The sequence below is a fragment of the Tauraco erythrolophus genome, chromosome 16 (genome assembly GCF_009769465.1).
Source record: "Tauraco erythrolophus isolate bTauEry1 chromosome 16, bTauEry1.pri, whole genome shotgun sequence".
NCBI classification, from domain to species: domain Eukaryota; kingdom Metazoa; phylum Chordata; class Aves; order Musophagiformes; family Musophagidae; genus Tauraco; species Tauraco erythrolophus.
Window position 1 is genome coordinate 687,961 of NC_141480.1, and position 18,157 is coordinate 706,117.

Sequence of the window (18,157 nt, forward strand, 5' to 3'; positions counted from 1 at the left end):
TGCTGCGCCTCTGCGGCCGGCCACCAGATGGCGATCGCTCCTCGCCCGGTGCCGCCGGCGGCGCGGGGGATGTGGCCGCTGCCCCGGCAGCGCTGCGGGCTGGGGCTGCCCCCGCCTGCCCCCGCCGCAGCCCCGGGGCTGCCCCCGCCTGCGCCAGCCGCAGCCCCGGGAGCTGCCGTGCCCCCCGCCTGCCCCAGCCGCAGCCCCGGAGCTGCCCGTCGGCGCCGCGGCCGGGCCGTGCCCGGCGGCCGCAGCCCATCCGCTCGGGCGGCAGTGCCGTGCCCCGGGCGGGGGCTGTGCCGGGCGAGCTCCCGGGGGCGCCGGGCGAGCGCGGGCCCGCGGCTCGTCCCCGTCTCGGCGCCCCGAGCGCGCTCTCCCGGCGCAGGGGGCCCTTCGCGGCGCGGCAGCCGTCGTGTTCTCGGGCGGCGGGTGGGCGGCGGGTGGGCGGCGGGGGGGCTGTGGCTGGAAACGCTGGTTTTGTGGCTGCCAGACTCTCGTAGCCATCGCATCCGCCTGTAGACTTGCGATGTTATTTCTTTTACTGTGCTGCGTAGGAAATTGAGCCTGTTTCTGTTTAAATGCCGCGGTAATAGAGCCTGCTATTTAGTGAAAGATTTATGTAAATGGCTCTTTGTTTCACACCACTGGGCCTTACACATCCATAGTGTAATTGTGCCGCTGCTGCCCTTACAAAGCAGCACCTTGTGCAGAAACCTCCAATTTCTGTACAGAATAAGGTTTGAAAACCTTGCACTTTTAAAATCAACTTTTATTCTGCAGCAAGAGAACATAGTAGAGCTGGATTAGAGAAAAACCTGTTCTGGAGTTGTCGACCTTCTTGGCTTAGAACTCGGGATTTCTTCTATGTCAGAATTTTGGAGCGCCTGTTATTTCACATCATAATTGCGTCACCTAAACTGAGTTAGCCTTCAAACGCAGTTTCACCACCTTTCCTAAAGCTTTGTAGTTTGGTTAATGTTAATCTTTATCTGATTGTCAGTATTTCTTCAGCGTGGTGTTTGTATTAGCATGGAGGCTACTTTTGAGTATTATTTGAGTTCAGTCAATTGTCTTGCACTTTAGAGTTTGTGATTCATGTGAACATCGATTGCTTTTTCAATGAAGAGCAAGGTCCTTGTAGGTTTCTCTGTCTCATTTCTAGCCAGAGGAGTTTTGTAAGTTCCGAAATAGACTGTGCATCCTTAGAAGTCCTGTTCTTGTGCACGTTTCTTGGGTAGGATGTTGCCCTACAGACAACCTGTATGATTTTGGCGTGATTCCTGTGCAGTGGAGGTCTTGGAGCGAGACTCTCTTTCTTCCAGCCTTGAAGTGACTCTTTGGCACAGCCCGAGGAAAATGAGGTTTTACCCTGAGCAGGAACAGGCAGTAGCAATCCCGTACCCTTGCTGCAGGCCAGCCCCGGAGCAGCAGAGCGTGCCCTCTTGCCGGGGCGGACCCACTGCAATCTGAAGTGATGTCCCACTGTCCCATTCTTCTAGCAGCTTTTGTGGGACAGCGAAACGTTCCCTACCAGAGTCTGTGTTCAGGTGATGCTGCGCTGTACCTTTCCAGCTTTTTGCCCGAAGACAGGGGTTGTGTGGCTGAACGGGCTCAGTGGCAGCGACAAGGAGCTTGCTGCAGAAACGCGGGACGCCGTCGTTCTGTGCAGAGCGCAGTGAGGGGGGCTTTGGCCTGTGCAGCTGCCACGCTGCCAAAAGCTCTGCTTAGCCCTCATTTACAAATTGTGACGTGGGTCAAGAGCTCGCGTCTTCGTTTCTGCGGTGTGGCGGGTGTGTGGAAGATGTCTGCGTGGTGCAGCAGGAGCTCGCATCTCCCCTTCCAGCGATTTTTCTCGTAGCAGTATTGTGGGTTGTCTGCTTGTTACTTGCTAAGCTAATCTTACTCAATTCTTCTTTTCTGCTGACTTGGAGACTGCAGGTTGTTAATACCAGGCAGCTCATAACTGTTGAGAGAAGCTATGAAACTGCTTCTGAATTGACAAGTGACAGCTAGCAATTTTCTTTTACCCATGTGAGAACTGGTAATCTTTACCTTATGTGTTTGTATCCCAGTATCCCAGTCCCATGGAGAAACACATCACCGCTGTAGAAACAGTGGAAGAGAAAACAGGTAAGCTGTCTGACTTTTCTTACAGAGGTAATTAAAATTTTTCATAACCTTGTATTTCAGTAGAAGCCGGGTACTGCAGACATGCCTAGGATTCCTGCGTGCTGGACGTTGCGTAAGCAAGACCAAGAAAATATCAACCCTCCCCTTGCAAAGCGTGTACTTGAACTGCATTAAATATTTGAATTTTCAGCTTATTCCGAGGCCGATAGACACATTACACCTGGTTTCTCTGTAGCACGTTCTTTTGTTGTATGGTTCCTTAGTGTTTCTGTGATGATTTCTGCCTGCAGTGCTCCTGGAAGGGGCACAGTGAGCTGTGTGGGTCGAGCCTCAGGCGCTCCACAGGCATCGCGCTACGTGGCTTTCACCATCCCTGCTTTCGGAGGGACCACTTGCTGTTTCACTTCCCAAACGAGGAGGCGGTTCCAGGAATCGGAGATTGGCGCGGTGGCCTTGTAGGATGCTGACAGTCAGAAAGTGATCACAAATCCTCAGGCTCTTGCTTTATCGGTCGGAATTCCTTAAATACCAAAAATCAGACATTACCATTACCATTACCCAGTTATATTGATGGGAAGAGAAATCTGCTCAGCTCAGAGCGCAGTTGTCAGCTCAGGTCTGCTGATACATGGGGATGTTTGTTTTCCAGTTGCTGAGTTTGCAGGAAATGTTTGCAATTAGGCACGTAAAGTACCCTGCCTGTGCAGAGGGTGTGTTAAACTGTTACGCCACCACATGGGAAACAAGTGCCGTAGGACTTTGCGTGGAAATAACCACCTTTCTTCCTAATATGGGAACTGATGCTCATTTGGGATGAGATAAGAACTTGTGGACTCTAAAGTTTTATTCCCAAATGCTTGTGGATGCTCTTTGTCATACATTTGGAGATGTCTTCTGTGTTGCAGCTCAGGTTTGGTGGTGGCTTTTAATTCCTGGCTTATGCTCTCTTTCCGAGCAAGGTTGGTGAGGTTGCCGTGGGATTCGGGCAAGCTGAGCATTAGTGCTGCCGTTCCCATTTTCTTCAAATGTGGTAAACCACTCTTCCCGCAGAATGCTTTTCTGTTCTGCGTTGCATGGAGATGGATGCTCCATATTATTAATGTGATGTGTGTGTTAGAGTTCTGGAAACCCAACTCCATGAAGTTTTCATTGCACGTATCCCACCAAATGCAACCGTTCGAGAAGGTACTCTTTTATCCCGGAGAAGTCTTTAACCTGGGCTGCCTGCCAGCTGGCTTCTCGTTCAGTAGCATTCTGTTCTTGATCTGGGTCATTAAATATTAAAAGGCAAAGTGATTCTAAAAGCCAACCGTTTTTTGGAGATACTAAATAACTGTAATTTGTTTCCTAATAGATAGTTTTGTCCTTGTCACTGGGTCCAACTCAATACAAAAATAAATGTGTGATGAGACAGGACTGTTCTGTAAATCTCGTACACAGTGTTTTTGCCCAGAGAACGAGCCTGGGAATATAAATTAAAGTGGGGATAGAAAGAAACTAAAACTTAGATCTGTATGTTGGTCTGGTAGCTCAGTCGCACGGGCTTTTCCCTTGCCCCCGTTATCGTCTGCCCAGTGCCACCAGGAGCAGGGCTCTCCGGGGGTCCTGCCATACCCTGCCCGGGCTGCTGGAGGGAGTCCTGTGCGCTGGCACTGCTGGCACTGCTTTGCTACCCAGGAGCACCACCACAAATGCCAGTGAAATGTTTGTGCTGCGTGCTGGATAAGGGGGGTCTGGGTTGCAGTGGTGGATGCAGGTGCCCTCCTCCTGAGGCAGAGCGCAAAATGCCCATCTCGGTCTCATTTACAGCCTTCTGTCTGGCAGAAGTACTGGGTTATACTGAAAAACAACAAAAGAAAACCAGCCCCCAGTGCTCTGTCCATTTGCCAGCAATTCTGCTTGCACATTCGCTGTGCTGTGAAGTCTTCCAACTACTTTGTTTTTATTAAAAAAATGGTAATATTTGATGCTGTAACTTTTCCCTTCTGATTTTCTTTTATCATCAGATTTGTCTACAGGGATTATTTACTGGAGGAGAATTGCAACATGCCAGAATGTAATTCCTGAAATTTTAAGAAAAGTAAGTACTTTTTGAGAAATTTAGTCAAGAAGTAAAACCTTAATGCTTCACTGTGGTTTATCTTGTTTAAAAGGATCACATTTCCTCATTTTTTTTTTTTTTAAATTAGAAAAGGTACTTTTAAAGAGAAGTTAAAAGAAAAAGCTTCTCTGGGAACTGATTTTGTATTTAACTTGAATGGACAAAATTGTAGCCTTGAGCACACTAAGATGTTCCTGGTGGTGGTGGTTGTTTGAAACGCAGTGATGGGCTTTTAACTTTTGCACTTGGAAAAAGTATTTTAAAATGTTACTGGGCCACAGTGAAAATGCAGCCATTCCCTCCACCCCAATATAATAATCTTATTGCTGTCATTGCTCATGATTTTTGTGTGGCTTTTATATTTTTATAAAAGCCCCGTCTTGTGGATCTCAGCAAGAAGGCGGCAGGTCGTAATAAATACTGGATAATTATGTCTAAGCTGAGCTCAGGTATTTTGGATATCTGATCTGTGGCTTCTGAACACATTGGGTTGTAATCTCTCACAAAACCATGCTGTAAATGAATTCAGAGGGAATTAAAATAATGTGCCTATAGCATGTTGCAGGTTAAATATGGCATCGTAGAGTCTTTGTAAAGAAGGTAAAATGTGACTCCTTGAAGGCTGTGGAAAACGTAAGGGCCTGGGTTGTGCAATCCCTTCGTGTTTCTTTTCTGTGTCTCTTTTAGTGACAGTCCTTTGCTCACAGTTTGTTAAGGAAGAAAAATTAGCCTTAATTTATTATTTGTTTGGGTTTTTTTTCTCAGAGTATCTTGCAGCAGATAGTCTGTATACAGAAAAGTACATTTACATTCATGCGTGATTAAATAACTGTACCACTTGTCAGCCTTCCTGGTTAAAAGCGTGCACGTACTGTCTTCCTGGTGCTGATGCCTCTCGATGTTTTGGCCTCTGAACATGTCTTTGTCTCCTCCAAGCCTCACCTCCCAAGGAGGACATATCGTTGCCCTATACAGGCAGAATGTAAATAAACGGATGGCGAGATGTTCGTCCCTTCTTTGGCCCGCGCTGGCTGCACGTGGGGCGCTCAGGCTGCCGAGGGGCTCTCGGAGGAGGAGGGTGTCAGCCGCTGCGCCCGGCAGCCGGGGCTGCAGAGGTGCCAGCCTTTCTCCTGCCCTCCTGGTTCAGCTGGCGGGTTTGGCTGCTTTGCGTGTAACTGTTTGGAAGTGGCTTCTCTTCTCCTTCGTTGTCACACATGAGCCGTTAGCAGCAGGGCAGGAAGCATGAAGGGGTGTGGGTAAGTGGTCGTGGAAGGCTGGCTGGGGACCAGGCAGCTTCCCTAAATCCTGGAGTGCTTGCATGGCCTTCAGTAGCTGCTGAGGAAGGTGCCTGTTCTCGTCAGGGCTCACCGCAGCCGGTGTGCCCTTCTCCTGAATCCTCAGTCTTACCTTCTCAGGCTAGTATTATGTTCAAAATGCTGCGAAGTGAGTCTACCCTTTTTGTCTTTTTGTGTTTTTTTAAAGTTATAATTCTTCTGTTTCCCAGGACAGTGTCTTAAAAGTTCCCGACATCTACTTGGAAGAGGAATCTTGGCTTCATACGCGGAAAAGAAACATGGCTGTGAGAACTCATTGTCTTACATGGACACAGTACGCGTCTCTGAGCGAGGAGTCGGTCTGCAGAGAGAGCCTGGAGAGCCCAGAGTGGTGAGTGCTGCCCTCTGGGTCGTGCTGTGCTGGCCGAGGGCTGCTGCTGCAGGCCCAGAGCCCTGAAAATGGGCTTTCTGTTGCCTTTCGAATGCTCGGAATGAGGGGGGTCTGAATAATAATTTCTTTGCTACGTCTTGAATGCATTTGAGGCAGCAGCTGTGGATGTCCTGTAGCTTTCCTCTGGCTTGTTCAGACACTAGGTTATGTCCTCTGGCCAGAGCACAAATCGTGGCTGGAAATTAATTTTCTGTGTGCTGCTCTGCAGTCATAGAAGGCTGCCCCGCTGTTCCCGCACAGCGGGCATAGCCAGAGTGTTCGTTCTGCTCTCGTGTCTACCAGCAGATGCTTGGGCAGCAGTTTAAAAGTTATCAGCTCCCTCCTGCTTGCCAGCCATTGGCATGGAGCATACTTGTTCCCAAACAGTTTTCTTTCCGTGCCCCAAAGATGTAAGCTGCCGTGGGACTTTGCCTGGCAGAACACACACTTGTGTTTGTGCAGAGTGCAGCCTAGAAATGTCTTTGTGCACATTTATGACAGGAGCAGAGTGGAATTTCTAATTCCCGTAGCGTTGAAATGAGCAGGTATGTGATACATGTGACTGTCTTTTAAAAAAGATTTATATCCAGCTGATGTCAACCCCATTAATTCTCACTTTGTTCTGGTGTCTCTTGTACTTAGTCGTTACTTTTGCCCTGTGAAGTTCCCTGGGAAGGATGGCAGGGGTGTCCAGCAAGACTTGTGTGACTTTGGAAAGCTCTAAGGATGCTTAAGAAAAGCCCCACCAACTTCAGATGAAATGAAATTCCTTGTGGCTCGGGTGTTTTTGAAAGCCCCGTGCTGGCATGGTGCTGTGTGCGGGCACGTGCCTCTGGCTTTTCAAACTGTTTTGTTTCAAGTGTTTGCTGGGGCCCTCTGTCCTTACTGAGGCTTCCTCCGCATCCGAGTCGCGTTGCAACTGTGGATGTTGGTCCTCTTGGTGTAGAAGCTCTAACTGCTGCAGCTGGGCACTCACTCACACCCTGCTTTCAAGGCTTTCCAGTTCCAGTGTAGGCAGGGCACTGTCCTCAGCGTGCTGCTGGTGCTGCTGCAGGCGTGTGCCGGGGAGTTGTCCGCGCTCCGTGTCGGCACTGCTCGCTCCTAAAGCGTGCTGCGGCCGTCGGGAAGGCAGAGGCGTAGCTGGGCTGCCCGGGCGTGATGGCAGCCTCAGCGGTGCGCTAACCCGGGCTCTCGGTGCCGCCGGGGCGACGGTGCCTCCGGAGGTGCCGTGGGTGCCCATGCGGGTCAGCAGCTGGCAAAGGCTGACTGGCAAAACAGGCGTGAAATTTCAGGTGGCATTTGCATGGGAGTAGGTGAAAGAATTCTGCAAAGGGCATAACATTAGCAGCATATTATTGCACTGGAGAGAAATAAGAAACACACTATGAGGAGACTCGAGTGGTCCTGCTTAGTGGGAAAATTGTACATTGTGCCCCTAAAGAGAAAACAGCATTAGGGGAATGATGGTAACCTGAGCACAGACAGAAACTTGTCCTCCCCTGCTGAGCACTGCCGGGCAGATTTCACTGGCAACCTCCTGAAACTGCAGGGCACTGAAAGGGTGAAAAGAATGAGAAAATTCCGCACCTCAGCCAGGTGCCGCGCACATGTTGTAGCAGGCTGGCTGTTTGTTTCATCAGCTTTAACAGGACGCTGTTAAGGATGTTGATAAATGAGAGCGGAGCACTGCTTTGCTGCCTTGCATTTCCATCAGCTCCTCCAGCACATCCACTGCCTCCGCCTCTCCCCGTGCTCCCGGGTGTGCGCCGGGCTCCGCGCCGGGCACTGCCCGCCCCCAGCCCAGCCGGGAGCTGGTGGCTCGGGTGGTGGCTGGGGGCTGCCCTGCAGGCGTTCCCTGGGGTGCTCTATGGCCACGGCACCCGCAGCCCTGCTCCGTGCCTCTGCAAGGAGATCTCCTGCCAGGGGGCTAGTGACAGAGCTGCAGCCTGGTCCCAGGTACACATGGTGGGATGATGCTCATGGGAATCCAGAATATTTCTACCCCTGTCAGATGACGTTGTAGCTGTCTGTGCTGACCTCAGCCCAGCTGCTTTGACTGTAGACCAACATGCTGTAGAAAGTCCAACCACAAATTCAGTCTCTACAGGGACCGGTGGCTTAGGTGTTTAGCAGAACCTCATTCAGAGGACATGGATTGGTTTATGCAGTTTGAGATTGGCTGTTACATCCTTTATCTTTTTTTCAGCTAGGGAACCACGAGTCAGGGAAGGGAGACTGTGATCTTCCTGATGTCCCCGTTGGAACTGGGGCAATTGAAGTGATGCTTGCTTAGTCCCAACCAGGCAATTCAACCACAGCGTAGTTCTTCCACTTAAGGTCACGTGGCTATTTTGTCCTAAATAAATGTGATAAAGTGATGCCAACTGCTTCATATTCTTGCAAAGTGAATTATTGTGGGTACTTCCAAGCAGAGCACATAAATGTCAGAAAAGATCTAGTAGCAAACAAACATTACCATAAATAAATTATAAACCGTTGAAAAAGCCATGATGAGGCATATCTGTATATTCAGAGTCCAGAAAGCACCTGTGTTATCCTCTTGGCTGAACTCCTTCATGAGGCTTTTGATTTGGTTTCCGTGCTTTCATTGCTGTTACAGGCGAGCACTTCATCTTGACATCTAAAGTCCAAAAAAAGCCAGTTTGTCCCCGCGGGCAAGGGCTGGCCGCAGGCAGCACCACAGGCAGGGTGGGTCCAGACCCGAGCGGCGTTTGCCTGCAGAGGGTCTGGGGTGGCTTGTCGGCACCGCCCCGGTGTTTCCCGGCACTGCTCAGTGTCCGCCGGCACTGCGGGTGTGAGCTCGCGTGGGTGTGAGCTCACGTAGGGGTGAGCGCGCGTAGGGGTGAGCGCGCGTAGGGGTGAGCGCGCGTAGGGGCGAGCGCGCGTGGGTGTGAGCTCGCGTGGGTGTGAGCTCGCGTAGGGGTGAGCTCGCGTAGGGGTGAGCGCACGTAGGGGTGAGCCGCGTTCCGCCCCGCTGAGCTGGCGGTGTCGGTGGTGCCGGGCGGGCTGTGGGATGGGCTGTCTGGGTGCAGGGCCGAACCGAAGGGGAAGGGCAGTGGCGAAACGCCCCTGTAACTGCCTGGAATTGTGTGGCAGCTGCGTGCTGGCAGATTTCCCTGTGCCTGGGCAGGTTGTACCTGTCTTTCTGCGGTGGGGATGCCCTGTGTAGCTTGAATTTTTTCTCTGGTGTCATTTACCATCCCCCTGTGTTTCAGTCTGACTGCTGTCTCCCGCCCCACCAGGAGCATTTCTTTGCTGTTCGGTTTCGCATCCCTTCGTTGCCGTCGGATCCCTTCCTTACGCGGCGCTTTCCCCCATCCGTACAGCCCGCGGGAGCCGAAGCCTCTTGCGGCGCGGTGGGCGCGGGGTGAGCTGTCTCCGGATGTGGAGAGGTGCCGTGGCTCCTGAGCAGTGCTCGTCAGCTGGAGGTGGGAATTAAAAAGATCTCCCGCACAAAAGCTCCGTCTTTTGAGGAGCCCTGCACTGGATGTAACTTTTACTGGAGTTCTGAAAGCCGTGCAGGCTTTGGAAGCGCTCCCTGACACTATCTGAACACGAATATTGCTGGGCTTTTTATGCTAAAGACACTTTAATTAAACTCCCATCATGAAAACAATTAGACCAAATTTGCTGTGCTTAACTAGTCAATAATTTAGTAGTTGGATCTCATTAATAGACTTCTCCCTGTGACTGTGTTGTACCGATGCGGTGTTGCCAGCTGCATGCTCTGGAAATCAATCACAGATCAATATTTTCCATGAGCCTCCCTTTTTTTTGTCCCCTACAATGGTGAAACTGCAAAATGAATACGTGAATCCAACCCGAGCAGCCGAGTCCAGTGGTGGGTTTTTACTGCCGACATCCATCCGGTGGCTGGGGGCAGCTTCTTGTGTTCTCCAGCTCCTCCAGCTGAATTCCACGCGTTTGTCTTCTTACGGAATCGCAGTGGCAGAAATAAGAAGCGGTCGTGGCACGCCGAGGGCATCAGCGGTGCCGGGTTCGTGTGCCGGCTGCAGGGCTGGGAGCTGGGAGCCCTCTCCTCGCTGTTGCTGCCCTGTCCAGCGGGGTGGGATGATGTCCTGAGGACTCTGTAAAACCGAACGAGTCTGTTTCACTGTTTCTGCAGTTGGCTTTCGTGAGGCTGGGGTGGCTGTTGGGTCCTCTCCAGAGCTCGCCCTGTGTTGCTGCACTGTGGGCATCTCCGGTAAGCACGTGTCTTCCCTGGAGCAGAGTCCGGCCGGACCTTCAGCAGCGCCGACCGTGGGAGATGGTCGTGACAAACCTCTGGTCACCCTGGTGTTCCCCTGTCTCGTTACGCTTGAGGTTGCCGTGCCGAATCTGTAACGGCCGCACTCCTGGCTCGCGTAGCGAGCGGTAACCGTCCAACATAGAGTTTGCGTTTGACGTTCACTAAGAAGCCAGAAAAACAAAGGGTGTTGTGTTCCTGTTTCTTAGGACAGGCTTCACACAAAAAGGCAGAATATCGATTACGGGGGCAGGTGTGCTCAACTGTGTGCCGGAAGCTTTTGCTCAGTCATTTTTAAAACAAGGTGTGAAGAAGGTAAGTTTATTTATTGCTTGAATTTCTTCCTAGAATTATATTCTAAAATTTTGCAAATCGCTAGATCTTCTGGGCTCAAAATTAAATTGGTGTTTTAAGTCTGGATTCTTTACATCTTTTAATTCTTGAAAAAATATTTGACCTTTTCTTTTGTCTACAGAGAATAGGCAGAACACAAATGGATTTGGTTTTATTACGGTAATAGTTTTATTTCAAATACATTTTAAAACCTGGCATGTATGACTGTTTAGGTTTCTGTAATTCATTCTTACTCCTGATTTCCCCCAGCCATCGAAACAGTTCTTCTTCCTAATGTCTCATTGTACCAGCTAATACTGTAATAATTTGCAGTTCTATAGCACCTTTACACTGAAACAGTCAAAAGTAGTCAACATGAATTTATATCATGTCACACGTTTTTCTCCAGTAACATTAGATCTTTTTTGGCAGCTTGATGTATTTACAAGAGCCACAGTCAATCTCCCTGTAGCAGTTCTGTATACTTCAATAGTTCTGTCTTTCGGTGAGAATTATGAAAGAGGATAAAAGCCATCCAGCTATCCAGCAGACCGTCCCAAGGGAGTTCGTGTTCAAAGGCCTTTCGTTTCTGGGAGCCATGTCATATTGATAAACTGGGTTTAACAGCAACGTCTCCTGAAGCATTCATTGGGAAATGGAAAGTTTTGTGGATGTCTTGTTCTCTGGAAGTTTGGGCCTTGAAGAGATGTGGGGGTTCAGGTCGTGCTGTGCAGACTGTTTAAAATTTACACCTGCTGAAAAAGGAGCAAGAGCTCTGGAAGGAACATGTAATTAAACCTTTTTAATGAGATAGTAAGAGGGGTGTTTTGCTTCCCCTCCCCCTCTGGTTTTTATCTTGCTTTGGATGAATGGAAGCGTATGTATGTGCCTGAAAATGTGGCATGTTCACGGCTGGGCCCATGAATCCTGTGTGCTGCAACACCAAATAAACCTACACTTACTGTTATTTATCATTTTTTAGTTCTCTAATGGAGAAAGATGTTTTTCAGTTGAACTTAGATGTCCACAGTTCAGATCATGCCTGATGTCATTCTGTAATTGTTGATGGGGACTGGCTGGTTAATACTGTTGAAGTTTTGCTTTGCTTGTTCTGGGCTTCGTTTTGGTTCTCAAGTGGCCTTAGCAGCCTCCAGTCTTTTCTCCCACTGAGGCCGGTGGGTGTTGGAGCGTGGGGCCTGGGCAGCACCCCTGGTCCCTTCGGACACTCCGCTGGCGCAGGGGCCGACAGCCCCAACCTCTCGTTCGTGCTTCAGAAGCTGATTTTGGAATCTGTGGCCCAAGAACTGCAGATGGAAATGTATTTCAAATGGCACGGCCGTTTATTAATTTTCTTACTCTTGATAATTATAAGATCTTTTGTTGTGGCTTTGAAAACAAAAAGAGACAGAAGTAGACAGCTGTGCTGGTGTGGGCAACGACCGTGAGCCGTGAAACGCGTCTCGCCGGCTCGTGGCAGCGCGGTGTAGCGGCTAAACCAGACCGGCTCACGGAATCCCTGCAGTGCTGCTCTAGGAATCCTGTAGCAATTTTGGCTGTGTCTGCAGATCTGTGAAAAAGGAAAATAGGAGCACACCAGATCTGGTCCACACGTACAGTCTTGCCCGGTTTTCCCTCCGCCTCCAGAACATCTGTCTCCCGAAGGCAGCAGCTGTATCTGCGCGTTGCATCTCTGCCAAGCTGTGGGATGGGGTTCCTTGTGTGGTTTGCACATAGAGTAGTTTCGAGGCACGTTTTACCCAAATGTCATAAATGGCAACACAAAGGTGATATTTCAAGTTTTAAAAAACACGTTGCATGAATGACTGCTTGATAAACGTTCTCCAGATTTCCGTTTACTTCTTATCTCCCAGTACCTGACCTGCATCCTTCCTAATGGTCTGACTGTTTTCTTGCACCTGGTACAATTGGTTGGAATGTGTAAGGCTGTTACTTGCAGAGCCGAACCGTGATTCCTGCGTTATCTCCTCAGTCCCGACAGCAGGGCACCTCTCCATCGTCTGCGTGGAGAGGCTCGGATGAGATGGGGAGGGAGGGAAGAGGGAGGCAGCGATGTGAGGGCAGAGGAGGGGGGTAGGGGGTGGGCTACGTGAAGAGTAGGAGGAAGTACTGCATGAATATTAAATTTTGTGAATAACTACAATAAAGCTCATGTATTCACACAATCAATATTAAATATCTGTATTTTATAGAAAGAGAGGGAAAAGCTACTATTCATGAAACTATTCACGGCCACCAAAGGCACCGATCTTTTTAATAATTATTTTTGTAACTGAGATATGAGCCTATTCTGTGGATAGAGTTTTTTTTAATGTGTAACAGAATGACAGTGACATTTTGTGGCTTCTCATATTTGTCATATTTCTCTTATTTTATTCCAATTCTGAACAAAATTATAGGACATAAGTTCCGGCCCTGCGTTTGTTTGTGGAAGTCATAGTGCCTTTGGGTGGAAATTGCAGCATTTATGATTTTTTTGTTTCCTACCTGTTCAGAAAAGGTATTAATGAATGACATGTACTCACATTATTGCCAATAAAACTTTCCTCCTGAATAATTCAAAAGCCTGAGCGGATATGCTGGTAAATCCCAGCTATCAGCACAGCCCGTTCTGGGTCTACTGGCGAGAGCCTACGTTCTCTCGGAGAGGGGAAGGGATGCTCCATAGTCTGGAAGCAAAGTTTGGCAGAGGTTTCCAGCTCAGGAGGGGTAGTGGTGGCCCCTGAAGTCAGCCTTGTGTGTGTGAGGCTTTAAAATTTGTTTAAAAAGTGACCTAATTAGTTTGTACATTTGCAGTGGGAAGCAGTACAGATGATGCAAGCTATGAGTGATTTTAAGGCCACACAATAGAGGAGCATTTGTAGCAAGAAACTTTTGTTATGTTGGTAGACGTTTTATCTGTTGCCTCTTAAATATTGCAACATTTCTGTCATTTTCACTTCTTGGTTTCTTTTTTAGATTCCTTTTGCTTGACTTGAATATATAAGGAGATGGAAATTAAAGGCTGTGGCATAGTGTTTGTTAAACGATGGAGCTAAGCTCAAATAACAAATATTTAACTGGAAAATGTTTTGTCGTGGGTACGAAAAGAATGAAAAGTATTAGGTGCTCTTCTTCAGAGACAGCATAAAATTTTCTGCTCGTCTGTGAAGATGCTGTTCCGTAGGGAACGGGCCTGAGGTGCGCCCGGCACTGCGCCCGGCCGTCAGCACCTTCCAGCAGCCGTCAGGCTTTTCCTGAGCATCACTTAAGCTCCGTGTGAAGCTCACGGGGTTTGGCAGCGATGTGGAGCGTGTCACAAACTGGTGTGTTCTCTTTGTCCGTGTCAGCTGGGAGTGTGGTCGGGCTCCTGGCAGGCGCTCCGGACACAGACGTGGGCTGCTCAACCAGTCTGTGGTGCTGGGAGCTCCTTGGGCTGCCAGTTCGTGTTTCCCTTGGTACCTGGCACCCGGCCGTGGGGCTGATGTGCCCTTTGTGGTGTCTGCTGGCCGTGGTGGCAAAGTGCCGCTTGCTGGAGGAGTCACCCGTAGCCGTTCCTGAACTGGGCGTCTGCTGGGCTGCTCCTGAACTGGGCGTCTGCTGGGCTGCTCCTGAACTGGGCGTCTGCTGGGCTGCTCCTGAACTGGGCGTCTGCTGGGCTGCTCCTGAACTGGGCGTCTGCTGGGCTGCTCCTGAACTGGGCGTCTGCTGGGCTGCTCCTGAACTGGGCGTCTGCTGGGCTGCTCCTGAACTGGGCGTCTGCTGGGCTGCTCCTGAACTGGACATCTGCTGGGCTGCTCCTGAACTGGGCATCTGCTGGGCTGCCGTCCGTTTGTGTGCTTTGGGGTATGACACCGATAAGGGTAGGAGTACGCAGACCCTTGGGCAGGATAGCTCCTACCAGTAGCAGAGAACCTCCACCTTCGAAAAACAACCCTATTCTACGGCTTGTCCATCAGAGAAGCTTTTAAGCTGCAGCTGTAGAGGTGCAGAGTTTAATGGGGAGGCAATGTTTGTTCTACATTTCAAGTGCATCGTTGCACTCTAAGTGGTGTAAATTTAGCTCCTTTAAGCCTGATCTCCTGGGGCTGAGATTTAAGTGTCTGAACTTTAGTTGAAAGGAATATATTGATTAGGCTTTGATTTAGTTGTTCCTTGCTGAAAAGATACTGGGTAATGACTGGTACCTGCCCTTTCGTATTTTATTCATTTAATGGAGTCCCCTCTCATTCCCCTTTTCTTCCTCAACACCATTTTGCCTAAAAGTCTGCAGTGCTAGGAGGAGAAATAAAAGAAAAAGCTGTTGTCACACTGCGAACATAATTGGTTCAGTAAGTAACATTTTTGAATTCCCTAGGCAAACCTCTGAGCCTTCACTTGTGTCAATTAATGCTTTATTCTGTAAACAGTGGCATGTCTAATTTAGACTGATAGACGAAGGTAGTCAGCTTATCGCCTTCTGCAAAGAATAGGCATGGAAGATGAACTGGTTTTCATAGATAGAAAATATCTTGTCCAATATTTTTGTAGAGATGTGAAAAGAAATTCTCTTGACCTATTTGTTAAAGTTAATGGTCTTTTTTTCCTCCTCTCACAGTGACTCAAATTGAGAAATCCTTTTTCTTTTATCTTGACAAGCAGAGAGCATACCAGGGTCAGCCTTAGCCCTGCACGGGTTATGGCTAACCTCCGAGCTTGCTTCAGTCCACAGGATCTGACCAGGCATTAGAGGCAGATCATTACAATTTCGGTACACAGACAGAGCCAAAAAGTGGAGGAGGAAGGGATGTTTAGATTTTCTTATCTGAAGTGAGTGGTGTTTGGTTTTCACCAAATATGAAGCTGCTTCTCTCGCACTTTTTACTGAATCTTGAACTTAAATTGATTTCAAAATAGAGAAGAATCTGGCTGTGGAGCAGGCTGTAGCCCTGATGTGGGAAGAGCACTTGGTTGAGAAGTTCCCCCCGTTTTTCGGATGGGTGCCCTGCTGCGAGTCCTTCAGTGGTTTGCACCGGCGCCGCTGTCGCAGGCTGGGGAGCGCCTGGGGTGCGCCCCCAGACAAACAGAACCCCTGGCTTCAACCCTCGTTTTGCTGCAGTAACAGCTCGTTGTGTGGTACTTCCTCCTTCCATCACAGATCAGTCCCAGAGAAGAAACATCCACCTGCATGGTCCTCTGATGGCTTTTTTTACTTCGTTTCAGTGTTGCTTTCCTTCGTTACAGAAATAATTGTATTTTATGGGGGCTTTCATGCTCACACACCCGATTGCTTGCGAAGAACACGAGTGCTGGTGTTTTCGTTTTAAAGAGGGCTGTACCAAGGTGCAGCCATGAGAAATGGCTTGGTCCAAGCAAAGCAGTGGCAGAACTGGAGTGAAATGTGTGACCCGATCAAGTGCCCTGCCTTGGTGCAGCCTTGACTTGGAGGAGGGTGCGATGGACGACGGGTCCTTTCTCCTCTCCTGGAGCCCCCGGGGCAGCCTGTGCTGTAGTGCTCCTCGTGCCTCCGGGGCAGTGGGGAGAACCGCACTGGTTAGATGCAATTTATTCTTTTTAAGGCCTTACTGGTATGTTGTGGGATACCCTTTCTAATGTACGAAATCCTTAAGTTGTGTGTAAAACTGGCATTTATTTGTGCTTTTTTTCCCAGGGTATTAAAATAATGGAGACACTTCTTCAGGAGCAGTGTGGGTGATGGTGCTCTTGGTGAGCAGCTGTAAGTGCGGTATCTGTCTACAGATAAGCAGAAATTGTTCAGCGTTTGTGATACCTACTGCATGTTGTGCTCCTTGTAGTTCTATGAATAAACAGGGTTTTTTTTTGTCCATTATAAATAGCATGCAACGTTTGAGGAATTTTCGAGAAAAATAATGATCTGCTGCAGTGTTAGGCTTAAGAATATTCCAGAGTTTCTGAATAGTATATTGATTAAGATGATTTCTGTGTCCTGTATTTCATCCTCTCCTCTCTGTTAATATATCACGAGTGCGATAGTCTTAGTAAACCAAGACATTGGTTCTATCTAAGGATTTTTACTCAAAAGTAGTATCTCCAGGGGTTATCTGTGGAGGGAAGATTTGGTCAACTCTTAAATTAGTTTCAGAACAAGAGCAAATGGCTATTGATTACCTCCTAATAAATGTCCTTCTAAAACCTATGTTCTCTGCTTTTGCAGGAGAAAATGTATTTGTGCAGAGTTTCCTTGGAACCACGTTATCTTTATTACTATCGGAATTCCATGGCTGTGTGTGAACTTTACTGGTACCATTTGATTGAGGAAAGAGCGTGTGATGCGCACAGCTGGAAGGAGTGGAGACCGCAGACTGCAAATCTTTTCCAAAATACTAAGGAATCATGCTACTTAAGGGAATGTGGATCTTGAAAATTGGGGAGGAACAAGCGTAAGCTTGGAAACAGCATCTTGCTGTGAATTGGTGCTATGATCTCTGGAGACTGAGAGCTCAGTAAGGGAACAAAAATAGCCCTTGTTGCTATGAAGACACCTCTGCCCAGTCAACCAGTTGCTTTGTGTGTTAGCGAGGGAGGTGCCAGCGCGCCCCGCGTGCCGTTCGTGCCACCGCTGCGTTCTGCGGGGCGCAGGCTGCGCTGTGCAGAGGTGGAGCTGGGCTGTGGCAGCTGGGGAGGGATTGCTGTTCCCTGCCTGAGCCGCTCGTACTCCAGTTCCCATCGCCGTGTTGGAAATATTTAGTTGTTGCACCCCTGCCAGCGTGGTTATTTTCGGCTGTGAAGACATGCCTCAGTACAAGTTTTGCATATATTTGAATTCTTTCAGAAGGTGTTTCTCTCGTATTGCTTCTGAGTAGAAGAAGAAACCTGGAGGGAAACTACCAAGTGTGAGTAAAGTTCCCGACAAAGAGTGTCTCGTACTCTTCCTCCCTTTTTTCCAGGCACCGCATCAGGATAGTTTTATTTTAAACTTTTCATTTAAAATTCAGATACGAACAACCTGTCTTTGATACCCTGAGTTAGGATAATGCCACACTTTACAAATAGCCCCGTTAAAGTCAGTGTTTGTTCTTTGTGGAGACTTGAACCAGTTATTTGATTTCCCTACAGCGAAATGATCCGCTTTGTGTTTTTCAGGGTGGATTGTGTTTTATTTTCTGAAATGTGATGTAAGCTCTCAGTGGACTCGTCCTCGTGCTGTGCCTGAGTGCTGTGCTCCTGCTTATTTCAATATTTAATGGCCTCAACTATGCTATTCCGAAGCTCAGCGAACGTACCGCTGAACAGCCCAGCCCCAGGCTGTGCCACGCGCCAGCGCCCCGGCGCTGTAATTCCACGCACCTTTGCTCCGTGGCGGGTGCTGTGGGAAACGCCTGCCCATGCCACGTGACGGAGGAGCCGTGGCACGGTCCTTGGGGAGCGCCCGTGTGTTGTATTGGCACAGCAGAACAAAATACTCGCCTTCACCCTTCTTGTTGTGGTTGTGTGCTGGTTTTGGCTGGGGTGGGGTTGGTTTTCTCCGCAGTAGCTGGTGTGGGGCGGTTGGTCTTCCCACGTCGCGGTTCCACGTGGTGGAGCCCGGTGTTCTGGGATGGCTGAACACCTGCCTGCCCACGGGAAGGGGCGAGGGAATTCCTTGTTTTGCTTTCCCTGTTAAA

At 49.1% G+C, this 18,157-nt stretch overlaps 1 protein-coding gene across 1 annotated transcript; it reads left to right on the top strand.

Moving 5' to 3' along the window:
* Window positions 1–2,066: 2,066 nt before the first annotated feature.
* Window positions 2,067–16,227, top strand: PRELID2 (PRELI domain containing 2). The gene is made up of 5 exons (XM_009980211.2): window positions 2,067–2,130; window positions 4,137–4,210; window positions 5,736–5,896; window positions 10,412–10,517; window positions 16,183–16,227. Exons 1-5 carry the CDS (start codon window positions 2,085–2,087, stop codon window positions 16,225–16,227), a joined length of 432 nt encoding a protein of 143 aa, XP_009978513.2. The 5' UTR covers window positions 2,067–2,084.
* The last annotated feature ends 1,930 nt before the right edge of the window (window positions 16,228–18,157 follow it).